Source organism: Aythya ferina, assembly GCF_964211825.1.
Source record: "Aythya ferina genome assembly, chromosome: 5".
Classification (NCBI taxonomy): domain Eukaryota; kingdom Metazoa; phylum Chordata; class Aves; order Anseriformes; family Anatidae; genus Aythya; species Aythya ferina.
The window spans coordinates 45,489,469-45,506,720 of NC_140301.1; the positions used below are offsets into that span (position 1 = coordinate 45,489,469).

The window sequence follows — 17,252 nt, forward strand, 5'->3', positions numbered from 1 at the left end:
GAGCGAGGGGGCGGGGCCAACGGGGAAAGGGGGCGGGGCTACGAGGATGGGGGCGGGGTCACAGAGGGGGCGGGGTCACGGCGGGGGCAGGGCGGGGCGGGGGGGGACGGGGGCACCGGGACGGGGGCACCGGGACGGGGGCACTGGGACGGGGGCACCGGGTGGCACCGGGGCGGTGGCGTCCAGTGGCACCGGGGCGGCGGTGTCCAGCTGCAGCGGGGTGGCGGCGCCCGGTGGCACCGGCAGCGGGGCGGGGGGCGGCGCGGGGGCTACGCTGCCCGGTGGCAGCGGGGCGGCGGGGCCGGTGTCCCCGCGGGCGAAGCGGCGGCAGGCGCCGGTGTGCAGCAGCAGGTAGAGGCAGGGGTTGAGGCAGCTGCCCACGTTGAAGGCCAGCCCGGCGAAGTAGGCGAGGCTGGCGAAGCGCCGGGGGAACGCGTGGCTCAGCAGCTGGGCCAGCTGGAAGGGCAGGTGGATGGCCAGGTAGCCGCTCAGCGTGGCCGCCACCAGGCGCTGGAAGCGGGCCGGCAGCCGCCCGCCACGCTGCCGCCGCCTCCGCGCCGCCGCCACGGCCAGCGCGGCCCCGTTGCACAGCAGCAGGATGCCCGCGGGCAGCAGCAGCCCCTCCAGGGCCACCTCCAGCCAGCCCAGCAGCTCCGTCCAGCGGCCCCACTCCCGCCGGCACACCACCAGCCCCGGCAGCACCTCCGAGGCCTGCGCCGAGGCCGTGCCGGGCGCGCTGCAGCAGCCGGCCAGCAGCCACGCGGCCGCGCACAGCCCCGCTGGCCAACGCGCCGGGCGCCGGCAGTGGTACCAGAGCGGGGCCAGCAGCAGCAGGCAGCGGTCCAGGCTGATGGCGGCCAGCAGGAAGAGCCCGCCGTAGTAGGCCAGGTCGAGGAGGAAGCGGTGCAGGCGGCACAGCGGCGTGCCCAGCGGCCAGCGGTGGCCGTGCGCCGCCGTCCAGATCTGCAGGGTGGAGTTGGCGAGGAAGAGGAAGTCGGAGGCGGCCACGCTGAAGATGAAGATGGCGAGGCCGCGGCAGCGGAGCCGCCAGCCCGTCAGCCAGAGGACGAAGGCGTTGGCGGGCAGCCCCAGCACCGCGCAGACCAGCTGCAGCAGCCAGACCCACTGCAGGGCGGTCGGGGGCTGCGGGGACGAGGACGGTGACGGGGATGAGGACAGGGACGGGGACAGGGACGTCGTGGTGTTCTCCAGCTCCATCGGCCGAGCGCAGGGGGCAGTGGCTCCCAGGGCACCCTGTCTACAGCACCCGCTGGCATGTCACTGTCTGCCGCGGCAGTATCTGCAATTCTCCCCCCGTCACTGTACCCCCTCACTTTGGATCCCCCCCATTGCTCCCCCTCCCTTTGGATCCCCCCCATTTTTCCCTATCTCACCGTATCGCCCCCATTGCTCCCCATCCCGTTGCCCCCTCCATGTCACCCCGTCCTCGTGCCCCTCACCTTTGTGCCCCCCAGGTGCCCACCACCTTCACCTCCCCTGCCTGGGTCTTCCACCCGCCGTCCCCCAGCCGTGCCCCACTCCACCCCACAACATCCCCGCAATGCTCCTGTTTTTCCCTGCACCTCACGAGTCCCTCGGGCACCAGACAAGCCCCCAGGCCAGTAAATAGTGTAGGACCTACCGTAACAGCAGCGTGAGCACAGGCTCGGGCAGTGGACGTTGAGGGTCTCCTGGGCTGCAGGGTGCCCTATGTGTGGGTCTGGCTGGGATGGGCAGCGATCAAAGAGCTCCACCCACCCTATCTGCTCCCCCCCGGCAATGACCCCCCCCAAAAAACCTCAGTTTCCCCCCGTGAGGGACAGGGAGCTGCTGCCAGACAGGACGGAAGCGGCCTCAGTATCGCTGCTGAGGATGGTTTCCCCATGGCCCCCCTGGGGTCACCCGGTCCCCGTGGGCTGGTTCCAGCAGGACCCCCCCACCCCACAGCCACCCGGTGCCAGGCAGGGGGGCTTGGGGCACGTGGAAGCCCCAGGGTGGGGTTGGGTGGCCACGCTGGCTGCTGCATGCCAGGGCCGGTGGCGCGGCATCCCCGTGATGGCATCTCCCTGCCGGGCGCTGGCTTCCTGCCACCCGCCAGCAGCTGCTGAGTCGGGGCGATGCTATCGGGGGGCCAGGGGGACCAGGGCCCCACACGCCCCGTGGCACCGCTCCTCGCTGCAGCCTCAGCCGACGGGGGGGATGCCCGGGGGGCTGGAGGGCACAGGGATGTGGGGACGTCGTGGGGATGTCGTGGGGGCTTTGTGGAGATGGGACGTGCGCGTGGACACGTCCCCGTGCTGCAGGTGAGGGTGGGGACTGGCGTGTGCCTGTGCTGGGGGCCGAGGAGGCGTCAGCGTTGGATTAAGACAAGCAGAGGGATGCTGGAGGTGGCCGAGGCACATGGGTGCTGGGGACACCGCTGCTGTGCTGGGGACCAGGGTGGTGGCCAGGGGTGCCGTGGCCTCGTGGCCGTGCCCTGGCACGAGGACATGGTGGGACGGCTCGTTTCCTGGCGCCGTAATCGCCGCTAATTGGCTTTGCCCTCCCCGGGGCGGGGGGTGTGGGGCAGGTAAGAGGATTTCCCTGCCTCCTTCTTAAGGGCCGGCCGCCCCCCAGCCCTGCTTCCCGCCGCCTGCCTCCACTCCAGCCCCCGGCCCCATGCCACGCACGCGGGGGGACAAGGGGGCCCCCAAGGACGCGGAGGCCCCGGGCAAGGGGAAGGGGGAGCAGGGGGGCGAGAGCTCCCCCAAGCCCCCCGAGGAGGGCGGCTCCCCCGGGGCTGAGTCCCGGCACGGCGGGCACGGGAGGAAGAACAGCAAGAAGGGGGCCGGGGACCCGCACGCCGCCGCCACCAAGGCTTACTCGCCCTTCCTCAACACCGTCTTCGGCAAGGTGCGGGCAGGGGCCGGGGGGCGGTGGGTGGAGGGGCAGGGGGGAGCTTTGGGGATGCTGGGGATGGACCGCGGGGCAGGCCTGGGGGCTCTTTCTCCTCCCTCCCTATATGGAGCCCAACGGGGGCACCGTGGGGTGGGGGTCCTGGGGAGGGTGAGAGGCAGGGCTGGGCACCGTGGGGCTCAGGGACACGCAGCCATGGTGCTACCCCAGGGACAGCCCGGAGCAGGGCAGCCCCCGGCCTCTGAGAACCCCGTTAGGGGCTGGGGCTGAGGGTCCCAGGTGGGTGTAGGGGAAGGGGACAGCAGGGGCACCAGGGGAGGGGGGCAGGCAGGGCTTTGCCTCCAATCCGTCTAATCCCTCCTGCGGGAGTTAATTTTGGCCCGTGCTTAACGAAGGTGACACCGCGGTTTGCTGGGAGGGGCGGGGGCTGAGCTGGGTCTGATGCTGCTTCTCCCCCACCCCCTGCACCCCACACCCCGGTCCAGGAGCGGGAGCTGTCGCCGGAGGAGCTGGACGGTGAGTGGTGGGGTTGGGACGTGTGGGGGACACCGGCATCATCTGCCATGGGACGCGGAGCCATGGGGACATGTCCCAGGGGGGCCTTCCATGGGATGTGGTGCCATGGGGACATCTGCTATGGGGACATCTGCCATGGAGGGACCTTCCGTGGGATGCGGGGCCATGGGACGCGCCGCCACGGGGTGCGGTGCCACGGCCTCCACACCTGACGGGTCCCTGTGCCCACGCGTGCCTGCGGGGGCAGAGCTGCTGGATGCCTTCAAGGAGTTTGACACCGACCAGGACGGCTTCATCAGCTACAAGGACCTGGGCGCCTGCATGCGCACGCTGGGGTACATGCCCACCGAGATGGAGCTGATCGAGATCTCGCAGCACATCAAGATGAGGAGTGAGCGCAGGGCCGGGGCAGCGGCACGCGGAGGTGCGCGCGGAGCCGGGGCTGGGGCGCTGAGGCTGTCCCCGTCCCTGGCGCAGTGGGCGGCCGCGTGGACTTCGAGGACTTTGTGCAGATGATGGGGCCCAAGCTGCGGGAGGAGACGGCACACATGGTGGGCGTCAGGGAGCTGAAGATCGCCTTCCGCGAGGTACGGCCACGGGGACACTGCGGGCACGGGGACACCGCGGGCACGGGGACACCGCGGGCATCGACGGCCCCGGCACGCAGGGGACAATGACCACGGGCAGAGCAGGGGCTGGCCCCGGCCCAGGGTGTCTGGGGGGGTGGGGGGGGCTGCGGGGAGGGGACCCAACCTGTGGGCGCCGCAGTTCGACATGAACGGGGACGGGGAGATCAGCAGCGCGGAGATGCGGGAGGCCATCGCGGCGCTGCTGGGCGAGCAGCTGAAGGCGCAGGAGGTGGACGAGATCCTGCAGGACGTGGACCTCAATGGGGACGGCCGCGTGGACTTCGATGGTGAGCCCTCCCCTCTACCCCTTTATGTCCCCACAGCCCGGGGGGTGGCGCGGGGCAGCCCCATGCCCCTCTCGCCTCCTGTCTCGCCCTGCAGAGTTCGTCATGATGCTGTCCTCCCGCTAAGGAAGGCTCTGGAGAGGAGGGGACCTGGGGCATCGACACGGCTCCTGCCCCCCCGGCACCTCCTGCTCCATCCCATCCCACGCTATTGGGGTCCAGAGCAAGCAGCGGGAGCCGAGCCCACCTCTGGGAGCGGGGCGCCCACCAGGACCCCCTGGCAGCGTGGTGGGGGGCTGCGGGCCGCCCAATAAAGCTCCTTGCTCAGACGGGGAGGATGGCACCGGTCATTGGGATGGGGGGGATACGGGGTGGGGATGGAGTGGGGAGGGGTCCTCGCCCCCATGGCACCCGCTCACTGACCCCAGTGCACCCCGAGCTGCCCCAAACCTCACGTGGGGAGCAGCTGGGGGGGAGGCAAGGGATGGGGGGGTCTCAGGAGAGGGGACAGCGACCCCAAAAAGGGACAAGGAGGGGTTGGGGTGCCCTGCATGGAGCCAGCACCATTCGGAGCCCCCCCAGCCCTGGGGGGGTGGCTCAGGGAGCCCCCCAGCAGTGGCTCTGTGGTGTAGCGGTGATCACGTCTGCTTTACACGCAGAAGGACCTGGGTTCGAGCCCCAGCGGAGCCACCCCACAAGGATTTTTTGTGCCTTTTCCCCCTCGGCCCCTTTTACCGAGACGGGTGGGACACGGTGTCACCGCTGGGGGGGTGCGGGGAGCCCCCACAATGCGCCCCCATCCCCATTTGGGGGGGGAAACGAGCGGCCGGCTCTGCTGGGGCTCAAACCCAGCCCTCCTGAGCGCGGAGGAGACGTGATCACCGCTGCCCACACGGCACGGGGCCGGCCGGGGGAGCCCCCCCAGACCCCCACCCGCGGGGACCCGGCCGAGAGCCCGGGGGGAGCAGCGGGGGCAGCACCAGGATGGCCGAGTGGTGAAGGCGTTGGACTTAAGATCCAATGGACGTGTGTCCGCGTGGGTTCGAACCCCACTTCTGGTACAGCTGTTTTGTTCCGGGAGGGGACCCCAAATCACCCCAGGAACCCCAAAAAGCCCGAGGGACCCCGAATTGCCCTAAACAACTGCAGACTGCCCCAGGGAACCCCAAACCCAGGGAACCCCAAACCGCTCTGGGGACCTGAAATTACCTCTAGGAGCCCTGAACTGCCCTAGGGGACCCCAAATTTTCCCCCAAGGTGACTCCAAAGTGCCCCAAGAACCCTAAATTGCTCCAAGAGCCCCCAACCTGCCCTGCTCCTGGGATCCTTGGGGGAACTCCTGCTCCCAGAGACCCCCTGGAATGGGGGGGCAATGGCTGGAGAATGTGAGCAGCCCCTTGGGGCAGGTGAGGAGGAGGAGGGTGGGAGATGTTGTGTCCCCCCACGACCCCCCCTCCCCCAGGAGCTGCCCGGGTAGCTCAGTCGGTAGAGCATCAGACTTTTAATCTGAGGGCCCAGGGTTCAAGTCCCTGCTCGGGCGATACCTCCCTATTTTGGGGCTGGGGTCTCTGCGCCCCATCCCACCTCTCCCCAGCACTTGCAGCTCCCCCAGGGCACCCCCAGCAGCACGGGGCTGTGGGGTAGGGGCTGTGCAGGGTCCCGGGGATACCCCCCCCCCCCCAAACACAGCACACGCAGCCAGGCTGGGGCATTCACAGATTTTAATTTAGTTGTTTTCCTGGAGAGGTGGGGGGGAGGAGAGGAGGAAAAAAAAAGAAAAAAAAAAAAAAAAAGGCATCATACACCCCCCGCTCTCTCCGCTGCATGGAGTGCCGCTGCTCGCCCCCCCAAGCCCCCAGTGGGGGGGCAGCTCAGCTCCTACAGACCCCCGCGCCGCCCCCCGCGCTGCCCCCAGCACATCTCTGGGCCGCTGTAGTGTGGAGTGTGGGGAGCAGAAGCCGGGCCCCTCGCCCCGAGAGGAAGGCACGGCGAGGGGGGCACACCCCAGGGTACGAGCAAGGAGGGGGGGGAACCGGGGCCCCCGCTGGGTCTCTACATGGATATAACGTACACCTAGAGAACAGGCTGCGGGCACGGCGGGGCGGCCCGCGTGGGGTGAGTGAGGCCGGACCCCCGCCCCCAAGAGCACCCAACTGCCTGGGGGCAAAGGGGAGATGAAAAACGAGGGGAGGGGGAGAAGAGACCAAGGCCAGCCTCGGGCTCACCCCGCGGTGCCCACCCCAGGGGGGCCGTGTCCCCATCCATCCCCGGGAGCCACCCGGGGCACCGCCGCTCCTGCGCCGGGGGTCCAGGGATGAGCGCACGCGTGGGGGGGTGACGGGGGAGCCCCCGGGGCTGGGGGGGGGCCGGGCTGGCTCCCGCTCCCCAGCACCAAGGTGAGTGTGGATGGGCTAAGGCAACCCCGGCGGGTGAGCGCGGCCGGCGCTCGCAGCGGGCGGTGAGACGGACGGACGGACGGACAGACGGCGCTCCCCCCGGGCAGCCCCGCAGGCCTCGGCCCCGCTGCTCCTCCCAGCCCTCAGAAAATGTCCGGGCACTGGGTCCAGTCCTGCTTCTCTTTGCTCTCCCAGTAGCCGCCCCTGTAGACGTGTGCCAGCTCCTGGGTGACCGGGTCCTTCTTGCGCTCGAACCACAGCGGCTTGTAGGGGTCGTAGGGGGTGCCTGGGGGCACGGAGACAGGGTGAGCGCCACGGGGACGGGGGGGCTCGGGGGCTCCCCCCGCCCGCTCCTTACCGTCCTCGGTGGCCCTGGCGGCCTCGGCCTCGCGCCTCTTGCGGGAGAGGCGCTGCTTCTCCTCCAGCCGCTGCTTCTCGGCGTTGGCCTCGTCCCAGCGGCCGTTCTCCATCAGGCGCTGGTCGGGGCGCCGGCGGCTGTCGGTGGGCGCCGTGCCGCTCTCGGGGGCGTTGAGCGTCAGCGCCAGCTCCGAGAAGTAGTACATGTTCTCCGCGTATTTCCTGCGCCGGGAGAGAGGGAGGGCTCAGTCCCGCTGCAGGGCTCCGAGCCCCCCGCCCCGGCCCCGCACTCACGGCAGAGGGTTCCTCTTCCACAGCAGCACCCGGCTGTCCTCGGCCTCGTGCGCCCGCTGCCGCGCCTCTGCCCCGTTGTCCCCGCTGCCCGAGGCCACCTTGTAGCAGTCCATCTTCTCGTCCCAGGTGCCCAGCAGGAGGAAATGCACCTTCCCCGTGGGGTCCGTCACCTCCCCGGTGACCTACCAGGACAGGGGACGCGTCCCACCCGGTGACCCCGGTGCCCCAGGCAGAGCGGTGCCACACCGGGACGTGCCACGTGCCTGCCCACCCTACACCCTACCTTCCTGGCCACGTCCCGCGAGAAGTAGCTGTAAGGAACGAACTTGAGGTTGCACTTGTCGCCCGTCTTGTGATTGACGATCTCGATTTCACCTGACTGCGGGGGAAACAGAGTCGGGTTCAGCCTGGGACTCCTTTCCCCGCTGACAGGGGAAACCGAGGCACCTCCAGCACCTCCACGTGGGACTGGCACCCACCTGGTCTATCCAGAGCTTGCCCACGATGATGTTGTGCACGGTGGTGGTGACTTTTTTCCACGTGTAGTGGTTGCCAGAAGCATGGAAGACGCAGTGAATGGTGCCTGCGGAGGGAGAGCAGCGCTGGATCAGTCCCCTCGAGCCCACCGGTCTCTGTTGGGGGACCAACAGCCCCCAGCCCGCCCAGCCAGACGCTCACCCAGAGGCATGATGGAGAGATATTTGCCCCGGAACTTGCTGGTGATCTTGATCTCCTGGCGCAGCGTCCAGCCGTGCTTGGAGTCGGCGTGGTGCGCGGCGGCCGGCGGGTGGTGGCTCACCTGGCGGGGACGGGAGGGTCAGCCCGGCCGCGCCGCCCCAGCGGGTGGCCCGCGGAGCAGGGCCGCGGTACCTGCTCGCAGAGGGAGCGGTAGCCGCTCTCCTCCAGGCGGTCCAGCTCGTACGTCTCCCCCAGGAGCGGGTTGAAGGGCTTGCTGGTGCGGAAGACGGTGGTGGAGTAGGAGGAGACGGTGAAGGCAGCCACGTAGCACAGCTGCTCCAGAGAGCTCTCGCACTTGGCCGCCCGGTCCAGCAGCTCGTGGTACTCCAGGTCCTCGGTCAGGCGCTGCAGCATGGACAGGGGCTCGTTGAAGTTCACCTGGAGGAGAGCGAGAGGTGAGGGGGGGGGCCCGGGGCGCACGGCAGTCACCCACCAGATCCCGCCTGCGTCCCCGCTCACTGGCATGGGGATCTTGGACAGCTCCTTCCCGATGCAGTTCTTCATGATGCTCCAGAGGTTGAGGCTGTAGTTGGGCTTGTAGGGGATGCGGGTTCTCTTCTCCTTCTTAGTGTCTTCTACCTGGTGCTTGTACTGCCGGGAGGGGGGGGGCAGCAATGTCACAAAGCCGCTGCAACCCCCCTGGCCCATCCCCATCCCGCAGCCACCCCCAGAGCAGCCCCAGAGCGACCGCCCTACCTGCTCCTCCAGGCTGATGTCGCTGCTGGTGCCGCTGATGTTGCTGCCGGTTCGCCTGGGGGGGAGCAGAGGCAGCGTTAGGGCCGGGCTTGCCCCTGCCCCCCCCAGCGCGACCCCCTGGCACTCACTTGTGGCCCATGGTCTCCAGCGCAGCAATGTTCTCCGGGGCATCGAAGAACTCGTTCTCTTCATCCTCGTCACTCAGGTCTCCTTTCGCAGGGCAGCAGGGATCTGGGTGAGGGGACGGAGATGGGCTGTATGCCTGCGCTCACCCCGGTGCAGCAGGGGACAGGGGGCACCACAGGATCCCTGCTACTGCTGGGCTTGGTGAGATACGGGAACAAGCACCTGGCTGCAGAGCCCCTTGGCCGTATGGTGGACACCAAACAAGCCTACTGCTTGTGGACAGTGATGTCAGGCTCGGAGATGGGCTGACAGCACTGCATTACGCAGAACACACTGCCCTTGGCTTCCCCTCCCCTCCTGCCCCACAACGCCTCACTCCCCCCAGCCAGCCCCGAAACAAGACGTGGACACTCGGGGTACCTTTGGCAGAGCCGCCAGACCCAGCAGTGCCGGCGGGCAGCACGGTGGCACCGCGGAAAGCCCTCTCCAGGTGGTTGTGCTGCTTGGCCAGCTGCTCCAGCGTCTCCTCCAGGCGGATGCGCTGGTCCCGCTCGTGCTGCAGCGACTTCTGCCACTTCTTGCTGTGGGTCTGGGCCAGCATCAGAAAGTCCCGGCAGGCCTGCGGGCAGCGCCCGGTCAGTGTGGTGTGGGGAGAGGAGCGGGGCCGTCCCCCCCGCGCCCCCGGCAGCGGACTCACGTTGATCATGGCGTTGGAGGTGATGCGGAAGAGCGTGGCGCGCTCGTTCACCTGCTTGATCTTCTCGGTGCTCTCGGCGGGCAGCCGGAGGGTCTCCAGCTCGCTGAGGGAGCGCTGCAGGGCCGTGCCGTGCTTGGCGATCAGGTCGTTGCAGGTGCTCAGGTCCTCCACCTTGCTGGACAGGGTGCGCAGCGTGCTCTGCAGCTCCGTCTTGTCCGTCTGCGACACGGACTCGTCGCCGGAGTCGTCTGCCGGCGGGACGGGCCGTTAGAGCGGGGCTGGCGGCACCGGTGCCGGGGGTCGGGGGGGGAGCGAAGGCGCCGGTACCTGACTCCTCCAGCATCTTGACGGCCTTGGCCTTGGCCAGCTCCAGCGCCGTGACCCAGCGCTGCCGCTCCACCTCGGAGCTGGCCTTCAGGTGGTAGGTCTGCGCGCCGCCGTTGGAGATGACGAAGTTGCACGAGTCCTCCACCGTGATGTTGGCCGTGGCCAGGTTGATGGTGCCGCGGCACGTGTGCCGCATCTCCGCCTTGGAGCTGCGCGGGGAGGGGCCGGGGGCCGGGAACCGTTAACGGGGCCGGGCCGACAGCCCCGGGGAGGCCCCGCCACGTCACCGGGCGGCGGGGGAGGGGCTGGGAGGGGGGACGCGGGGCAGCTCCCGGAGCCGGGAGCCGCGATCCGCGGGCGGCTCCGTGCCCCGTGGGCGCGGCGGGGCCGGGCCAAGGTCAGCGGGAGCGGAGCGGGGCGGGGCGGACGGGGGGGGGTCACCGTGCCGGGCCGTACCGGTAGTAGCTGAGCAGCCCGTTGCTGAGCACGAACCAGCGGCGCTGGTAGCCCTTGATGTAGTTGGTCCACTTGAACAGCCAGCCCTCCCGCGCCGAGCCGCCCACACCGGACCCGCCGCCGCCGCCGCTCCCCGCCGCCGCCGCCGCTCCCGGGGCCGCGCCGCTCCCCGAGCCGCCGCCTCCGCCGCCGCCCGCCGCCGGTGAGGGCAGCGCCGGGGCCGCGCCGGGCGCCGCGGGCAGCGCCATGGGGCCGGGCAGCGCCGCCGCCGCCGCGCCGGGGCCCGCGCCCGCCGCGCGCAGCTCCGCCATGGCCGCCGCCGCCGCCCCGCCGCGCCCCGCCCGCCGCGCCGCCGTCAGACGCCCCGCCCCCCGCCGCTCATTGGCCGCCGCCGGCCGCCCCGCGCTTCTCATTGGCCCGGCTGAGGCTCCGCGCCCGCCCTCGTCGCTCCGCGTGGGGATTGGCCGCGCCGCGCGCACGTCTCCGCCGCGAGCCAATGAGGAGAGGGAAAGGCGGGTGGTGACGTCAGCGCGCGCGCCGATTGGACGCGTCGGCACCGCCCCGGGACGCGACCCCGAAGGGACCGGGACCGGGACCGGGACCCCGGGACCGGGACCGGAGGGCAGGCGGCAGTACACAAGGCTCTTTATTTACATCCTTATAAAAATGGAAAGTTACAAACGGTGCCGGGGCGCAACCGGCAGAGCCCTGGCCCCGGCGGCGGGCACCGGGCACCGGGGGGAGCGCGGCCGCGGGGCCCCGGCTGTGCAAATGCTCCGCGTGCCGGTACGAGCCCCGCGCGCGCACCGGGGGGAGGAGGGGGTGGCGGGGAAGACGAGGCGAGTGTGCAAAGAGGCGCGGGGGCGGCCGGGGGGCTCCCGGGGCCGGGCTCCCCAGCCACACCGGGGGCAGCGGGGGAGCCGCCCGGCCGCCCCGATGCCGAGGAGCCGCGGGGAGCCCCGGTGCCGGTGCCCCCCGGGGGTGCCGCCGGTCAGCTCACTGCAGCTTTGTCTCCAGCAGGTTGAGCTTCTGCTGGTCGACGTAGCGAGAGAAGAGGGAGAGCAGGTTGGAGGGGGGGGACACCGGCTTGGCCAGGGCGGCCGCCGGGATCCGCAGCAGCTCCCGGCTCGCCAGCAGCATCAGCTCCGTCCTGCGGGGACACGGTGCCAAAGCTGAGCGCACGGGGAGGGCACGGCCCTGCCTCGGCACCGGGCAGCCCCCGTTCCCCCCCGGTGCTCACCACTGGTTGTCCTGCATCAGCTCCGTGCTGGTGTCCGAGCTCTGCAGCTCCTCCCCGCGGCTCAGCACCAGGTAGAGCAGGGACAGGCCGAACTGCGGGGAGAGCAGCGGGCGTCAGGGGGGCCCTGAGGGATTTTTGGGGGGGGCCGCACAGCGCAGGGCAGCCCCAGGGCTCCTCCCTTGGCTGCTCGCCCCGCAGCGGGCAGGGAGACGCACCTTGTTTTGCAGCACAGCAGCGAGGTGCAGGTTGGTGGGCGCGGGCGCGGTGGCGCTCTGAGGTAGGTTGGTGAGCTGCTGCACAAGGCTGGTGACCGTCCCCAGGGGGAGGTGGTAGAGGACGTGCGAGAAGGGCCTCAGCAGGCAGGGCAGCACCTGCGGGGAGCGGCGGAGAGGTCAGAGGCCCCGCCAGCCCCGCATCCTCCCCCTGCGTGCTGACAGCCTCCCCCCATATCCCCCAAACCACACAGGCTTTAATTCAGGCTCGTGGTTTCCCTTTTTAAGCCTCCCCCGTTTGCCAAAGGAGCTGGGGCTGATTTTGCAGATCCCTGTTTTCACCCTGAGCTCTGGCCCAGAGCAGGAAGCTGCTGTTGGCACCCCTGGGGCACGTGGTGGGGGGTGGGGGCCACACGAGGGGAAGCCTCCCAGCCCCGGCGCGGTCACCTCGTCCTGAGCGTCCTTCTTGATGAGGAAGGGCAGGTTCCTGGCCGTCGCCATGAGGACGTCGGCCGCTTGCTCGGGGGACAGGAAGGGGAGGATGCGTGCCACCAGGCGCTTTCCTTTCCGGATGCACATGATCTGCATGAAGTGGTCATCGCTCGGCCTGCCGCAGAGGGGAGGAAGGAGCTGACTCAGCGGGGTGCCAGAGCGCTCCCGGGGGGTTCCCAGAGGCGCCCCGACACCACAGGAAATAAAAACAGGGACGGGGAGAGCAGTGACACCCCCGCGTCCATCCCGCCTGCATGATTAGAAGCAGCACCGGCTGCTGCGAGCGCCCACGGGCTGCAGCCTCTCTGTTTGCTCACCTCTCCTGCCCGGGCGCCTTGCCCCGCAGATTGTCGTACATGTCGCAGATCTTCTGCTTCCTCTCGCCCATCAGGGCCGGCCGCTCGCCTTCCAGGCTCAGGAGGTAGCGTCGCTCGTAGTCCTCCACGTCCAGGAGGAGGCTGTAGGTCTGCGGGAGAGACGGCGATCGACGGGGGGCAGGGGCTGAAGGAACCAGCCCCGCGGGAGGGGCAGGACGCAGGACGCGCCGCTCACCTTCTCGATGGTGACGAGCGTCTGGCGCCGCTTGTCCCGGACCTGCTTCTCCTTCGTCTCCTGCCGGGAGGGACGGGGAGCAGGTCAGCATGCGGCAGCTCCCCCCGCGGGGGGCCTGACCCGCAGCAGGGCGCAGGACTCACGTCATCCTCGCCGCGGGAGGTCACCACCGCGTCGATCATCTTCCGCGGGTTGTTCACGCTGGACACCGTCAGCTTCCCGAGCGAGCCCTCGAACTGCACTGCAGGGGCAGGAGGGGCGTGGGGGGGGTCAGCACGCCGCTCGCCCTCCCCGCAGAGCCGGGGGGGCCCCGGGAAGGGGGCGCTGACCTGGTTTGTAGGCGTGCTCCAGCTTGGCCACCTGAGGGGTGATGAGTTTGGTGCGCTCCTTCTTGGGGCCGTCCCCGTGGACTTCCTCAGCCGCTGCCAATTTTTCCAGCTTCTGGAAATAGTTCTGAGGAGGGGGGGGAGCGGAGAGGTTGGGACCCCAAAAACACAGCAGTACTCCTCAAAAACATTCCCCAGCCTGTGCTTCATCCTCCTCCCAGGATGTGAGGAGATGCTCACGTCCTCCTCGAGGAGCTCAAGGTCGCTCCTCAGCCCCCGTTTTCCACAGGGTTAGGGTGACTCCTGCGCCCTCCCTGCCGCTCGCCTCGCCCGTACCTGGTAGTAATAATCATCCAGGTAGGGGTCAGTGCTCTGCAGCTGCATCATCTGGATCTTGGACACCCAGTCCTTCTCCCGCTGCAGCATGAGGTTGGCGTAGGGGTCTTTGCGTGCCTGCTCCTGGTGGCTGCCCCGGTGGCCCCCTCGGTCCCCCACCGAGCCGTTGAGGCTGCGGTGCTGGCTGGCAGGAGGCAAGAAGGGCACCCGTGAGCACACAGGAGCTACAGGAAGGGACAGAGAGCGGTGCACAGGCTAGCCCCGGCAGCACGGGGCCCCCCGGAGCAGGGGGGATGCCCCCCCCGGTGCCGGGCAGCCCCTCTCCCCGCGCTCCTGCCCACCCCCGCTGCTCACTTTCGGTTCTGCTGCTGCCGCTGGTGCAGGAGCCGGCGGTGCTGGGGGTGCAGGTGGGTCGTGTCCGGCCGGAACATCTGCGGCTGGGGCCTGCGGGGAGCCCAGGGCTCGGGGTGAGCACGGGGCAGGCGCGTGGCCCCGGGGGAAAGGGGCACGGCGCCTACCTCAAGCCCTGCAGGTGGGACGCGGGGCCTGGAGGGGGCTGCGGCTGCGATGGGGGCGGCGGAGCTGGGGCAGCCCCGAAGAAGGCACGAAAGCCACCAGCTGGAGACATCATCTGCCCCACTCTGCCCTGCAGCAACTTGGGGTTGACGGAGGGCAGCGGGCTCCCGACGAGGCCTGAGACTCGGGCGAACTGGCTGGGAGACATTCGGCCGGCCTGGCAGGGAGGAGGGAGCGTTAATCAGCCCCGGGGGGTGGAAGGAAAGGGCTGGTGGCCACGGCCAGCACGGGGCTGGCTCCTGGGGAGGTGTGAAGAGGAAGACAGCGGGGCAAGGAGGGCAGCAAGCGGGGCAATACCTGGGCTCCTCCGAGCAGCTGCGCTCTCTGCAGGTGGGTGAGGACGGGAGAGACGCTGTGGGGGAACGGGTGGCCCAGCAGGGAGGAGTTCTGAGGGAAAAGAAGGGAGCGGGGCCGCCGGTCACAGCCCTGGCACGGCAAGGCAGCCAGGGTGCTCGGAACAGCGGCGGGGAGGAGCGAGGGGTGTCCCGGTACCGGTACGTTGCAGAGCTGGTTGGGGGACATCCTCTCGCCGTAGGGAGCGGGGTAGCGCTGCTGCATGCCGGCCCGGATGTGCACAGGCTTCGGGCACAGGATCTAGGAGCAGGGAGACAACGCGTTTCGGCTGCTGGCTCCTCACGCAGCAGCCCGCAGCCAGCACCGGGCCTCGGGGAGGTACCTGCTGGTTGAAACTGGGCACGGCCGCCTGCTTGGGAGGGGTGCCGATGGGGACTGCTCGCACCGGGGGGCTGCCGATGATGGGGGAGGACGAGCGGCGGGGCAGCGCCCGCTCAGAGGGGTCCCTCTCTTCCTCCCGAGCCTGCGGGGGTCTCTGGGGCAGGGCGTAGTCCAGCACGGACACCGACGGCATCTCCTGCGAGTGGAAACGGAGGAAAAGCCCCAGAGATAAGAGTCCCGGGGCTGAACACGGTGGCAAGTCGCTGCCACATCTGCACAGGCTTTTTGGCACCGGGGAAGCACAATGGGGTGCCGAGCTCCTCCACGTCCCAGCACGCTTTCCCGGTGTCAGAGACCCCACAGCTGGCATTCCTGGAGAGCAGGGGGAGGGCTGGGCATGCAGCACTTAAAACCCTACCTCTTAAGTCACTGGTGACCAAAATGACCAGTACTGTGAGAAACCGACGTTCCTAAACCTTGAGCACCGACACCACTGGGGATCAACCCTCTCTCTGGGAGCATCGCCCAGAGGCTTCTTGAACTCTGGCAGTGCTGTGACCACATCCCTGGGGAGCCTGCCCCAGTGCCCGACCACCCTCTGGGTGCAGAGCCTTTCCCTAACCCCCAGCCTGACCCTTCCCTGTCCCAGCTCCATGCCGTCCCCTCGGGTCCTGTCGCTGTCCCCGGAGAGCAGAGCTCAGCGCCTGCCCCTCCGCTCTCCTCATGAGCTGAACAAACCAAGATACCCCAGCCTCTCCCCAACCCTTCCCCGAGCATCCTCCAGCAGCTCTACCCCTAGAGCAGCCGGGAGGGCCTCCCCCCTCTGTACCTGAGCGAGCAGCGGCCCGCGGATGCGCCGCAGCACGGCGGGGCCGTCCCAGATCCCCGTGTTGAGCGGGGCGGGCTGCGTGCCGGGGGCCCTGGTGTGCACGGCCCTCATGATGGCCGGGTCCTCCAGCTCGCTGTCGATCACCAGCCGCGTCAGCCGCTCCGCCAGCGTGTCCTCGGGCTCGCCCAGCAGCTCGGCGTCCTCGCCGCCCGGCAGGGCTCGCTGCCCCGCGCCCCGCGGCTTCTCCTCCAGCTCCGCCAGCCGCTCGTGGGCCTCCTGCCAGTCGTCGTCTGCGGCGGGGGGAAACCGGGGAGGCGGTGAGCGGCCGGAGGGGGCATGGAGGGGGGGGGGGGACACCGGGAGAGGGGCAGGGAGCGGGGCAGCGCTCACCGACGGCGCCGGCCCCGAAGGTGTCATCGTTGAACTGGTCGATGTCCTCGTCCTCCTCGCCCAGCGCCTGGAAGCCGTCCTCCTCCTCGTCCAGCGGGCACTCCTCCGGGGACTGCGGCGGCGGCACGGCTCAGCGCGCCGGGACCGGCACCGGGACCCGCACCGGCACCGGGACCAGCCCCCAACCCACCCCCGGGCCCAAACCCAGCCCCGCCGGCCCCAGCCCGGCCCCGCCGGCCCGCCCCGTCCCCTCCGCCCGCCCCCCGCTCACCGGGTACCGGAACATGGCGGCGGCGGAGGCGGCGGCGGCGCCCCCCGCCCGCAGGCTCCGCGCGGCCCGCTCCGGCCCCGCCGCGCATGCGCCGCTGCGGGCGCACGCGCATGACGTCACCCGCCGCGGGCGCGTGCGCCGTGAGCAGCCCCGCCCGCCGGGAAGCCTTAAAGGGGCCCCGCCCCGCCGGGCTGCTCTTAAAGGGGCCGCCGCCGCTTTGCGCCCCGCCGCCCGGGGCCGTACCGGCGGCCCCCCCGCCGTGCTGCCTGCGCGGTCGCCTTCTGCCCCCCGCCGCCACGCCGTGCCCAGGATGGCCCCGCCTCGCAGCCCAGCTCCGGCTGCACAGCCCCGGCCCCTGGATGTGTCCCCTCGACGTGGCCCCATACACAGCCGCGGCCCCGTACCCTGGACGTGCACCCCAGTCCTGTCCCCTCGACGTGTCCCTTACCCCCAGCCATGTCCCCACTGGTGTCACCCCTTCCCACCAGCAATCTCCCACCGTGTCCCAGTCCCCAGCCACATCCCCTCGACGTGTCCCCCTATGCAGCCGTGGCCCCATACGCTGGATGAGTCCCCTCAGCCATATCCCCTGGACGTGTCACTGTCCCCTGGACGTGTTCCCATCCCCAGCTCTGTCCCCTAGACGTGTCCCCAACCCCAGCCGTGCCCCCTGGACGTGTCCCCTGTCCCCATCCTTGCCCCCCTGGACGTGTCCCCATCCCCAGCCCTGCCCCCTGGACGTGTCCCGTGTCCCCAGCCGTGCCCCCCCCGTGTGCTGCCGCCCCCCTCTCGGTCCCGACGCCCTCGCTTCCCCCCCGCGTGCCCGCGCCACGTCGCGGGGCCACCCCCGGGCGCGGGTGGGGGCGGCTCCGCCTCGTCCCTGCCCCGGTGCGCCGCCGCCGTGCCCGTCAGCGGGGATTAACGCGGGGCCGGGACCGGGGG

At 70.3% G+C, this 17,252-nt stretch overlaps 4 protein-coding genes across 6 annotated transcripts; 1 reads left to right on the forward strand and 3 right to left on the reverse strand.

Moving 5' to 3' along the window:
• Positions 1 to 75: 75 nt before the first annotated feature.
• On the reverse strand, positions 76 to 1,654 carry GPR152 (G protein-coupled receptor 152; the record flags this gene model as incomplete). Its single annotated transcript, XM_084520315.1, has 2 exons — positions 1,643 to 1,654; positions 76 to 1,254 (listed from the first exon to the last, which is right to left on the reverse strand). Exon 2 carries the CDS (start codon positions 1,216 to 1,218, stop codon positions 76 to 78), a length of 1,143 nt encoding a protein of 380 aa, XP_084376441.1. The 5' UTR covers positions 1,219 to 1,254; positions 1,643 to 1,654.
• CABP4 (calcium binding protein 4) lies at positions 1,233 to 4,608 on the forward strand. 3 transcript variants are annotated; one of them, XM_084522548.1, is made up of 6 exons: positions 1,233 to 2,892; positions 3,381 to 3,411; positions 3,659 to 3,802; positions 3,889 to 3,998; positions 4,180 to 4,327; positions 4,422 to 4,608. In XM_084522548.1, exons 1-6 carry the CDS (start codon positions 2,659 to 2,661, stop codon positions 4,448 to 4,450), a joined length of 696 nt encoding a protein of 231 aa, XP_084378674.1. In that variant the 5' UTR covers positions 1,233 to 2,658; the 3' UTR covers positions 4,451 to 4,608. The 3 variants fall into 3 exon arrangements, with proteins under 3 accessions (XP_084378674.1, XP_084378675.1, XP_084378676.1); XM_084522549.1 differs by having other exon boundaries at positions 4,209 to 4,327; XM_084522550.1 differs by having other exon boundaries at positions 3,924 to 3,998.
• A 1,420-nt stretch (positions 4,609 to 6,028) lies between these two features.
• OSBP (oxysterol binding protein) lies at positions 6,029 to 10,839 on the reverse strand. Its single transcript, XM_084522598.1, has 13 exons — positions 10,412 to 10,839; positions 9,956 to 10,164; positions 9,629 to 9,876; positions 9,352 to 9,550; positions 8,934 to 9,036; positions 8,806 to 8,860; positions 8,569 to 8,700; positions 8,242 to 8,487; positions 8,050 to 8,170; positions 7,851 to 7,954; positions 7,655 to 7,750; positions 7,372 to 7,553; positions 6,029 to 7,299 (listed from the first exon to the last, which is right to left on the reverse strand). The coding sequence occupies exons 1-13, from the start codon at positions 10,822 to 10,824 to the stop codon at positions 6,864 to 6,866; spliced, it is 2,544 nt and encodes an 847-aa protein (XP_084378724.1). The 5' UTR covers positions 10,825 to 10,839; the 3' UTR covers positions 6,029 to 6,863.
• Positions 10,840 to 11,039: 200 nt separating this feature from the next.
• PATL1 (PAT1 homolog 1, processing body mRNA decay factor) lies at positions 11,040 to 16,408 on the reverse strand. Its single transcript, XM_084522603.1, has 17 exons — positions 16,311 to 16,408; positions 16,040 to 16,151; positions 15,650 to 15,939; positions 14,822 to 15,016; positions 14,638 to 14,739; positions 14,443 to 14,532; positions 14,088 to 14,302; positions 13,924 to 14,013; positions 13,570 to 13,753; positions 13,237 to 13,360; positions 13,051 to 13,148; positions 12,908 to 12,967; positions 12,673 to 12,821; positions 12,311 to 12,470; positions 11,867 to 12,022; positions 11,652 to 11,743; positions 11,040 to 11,561 (listed from the first exon to the last, which is right to left on the reverse strand). The coding sequence occupies exons 1-17, from the start codon at positions 16,323 to 16,325 to the stop codon at positions 11,408 to 11,410; spliced, it is 2,286 nt and encodes a 761-aa protein (XP_084378729.1). The 5' UTR covers positions 16,326 to 16,408; the 3' UTR covers positions 11,040 to 11,407.
• Between the last annotated feature and the right edge of the window lie 844 nt (positions 16,409 to 17,252).

Bases quoted from the DNA above. Each gene is read 5' to 3' on its own strand.
- PATL1 (XM_084522603.1), bottom strand. The intron at 14,740-14,821 runs GTACCTCCCCGA...CCCTGCTCCTAG, and splicing joins TGCCCAGTTTCAACCAGCAG to ATCCTGTGCCCGAAGCCTGT. The intron at 13,149-13,236 runs GTCAGCGCCCCC...CTGCCCCTGCAG, and splicing joins GGAGCACGCCTACAAACCAG to TGCAGTTCGAGGGCTCGCTC.
- OSBP (XM_084522598.1), bottom strand. From the start codon at position 10,824: ATGAGAAGCGCGGGGCGGCCGGCGGCGGCCAATGAGCGGCGGGGGGCG. The intron at 8,861-8,933 runs GTGAGTGCCAGG...GCTCCCCCCCAG, and splicing joins CTGGAGACCATGGGCCACAA to GCGAACCGGCAGCAACATCA. The intron at 8,488-8,568 runs GTGAGCGGGGAC...GCTCTCCTCCAG, and splicing joins TGTCCAAGATCCCCATGCCA to GTGAACTTCAACGAGCCCCT.
- CABP4 (XM_084522548.1), top strand. From the start codon at position 2,659: ATGCCACGCACGCGGGGGGACAAGGGGGCCCCCAAGGACGCGGAGGCC. The intron at 3,412-3,658 runs GTGAGTGGTGGG...CTGCGGGGGCAG, and splicing joins GTCGCCGGAGGAGCTGGACG to AGCTGCTGGATGCCTTCAAG. The intron at 4,328-4,421 runs GTGAGCCCTCCC...CTCGCCCTGCAG, and splicing joins CGGCCGCGTGGACTTCGATG to AGTTCGTCATGATGCTGTCC.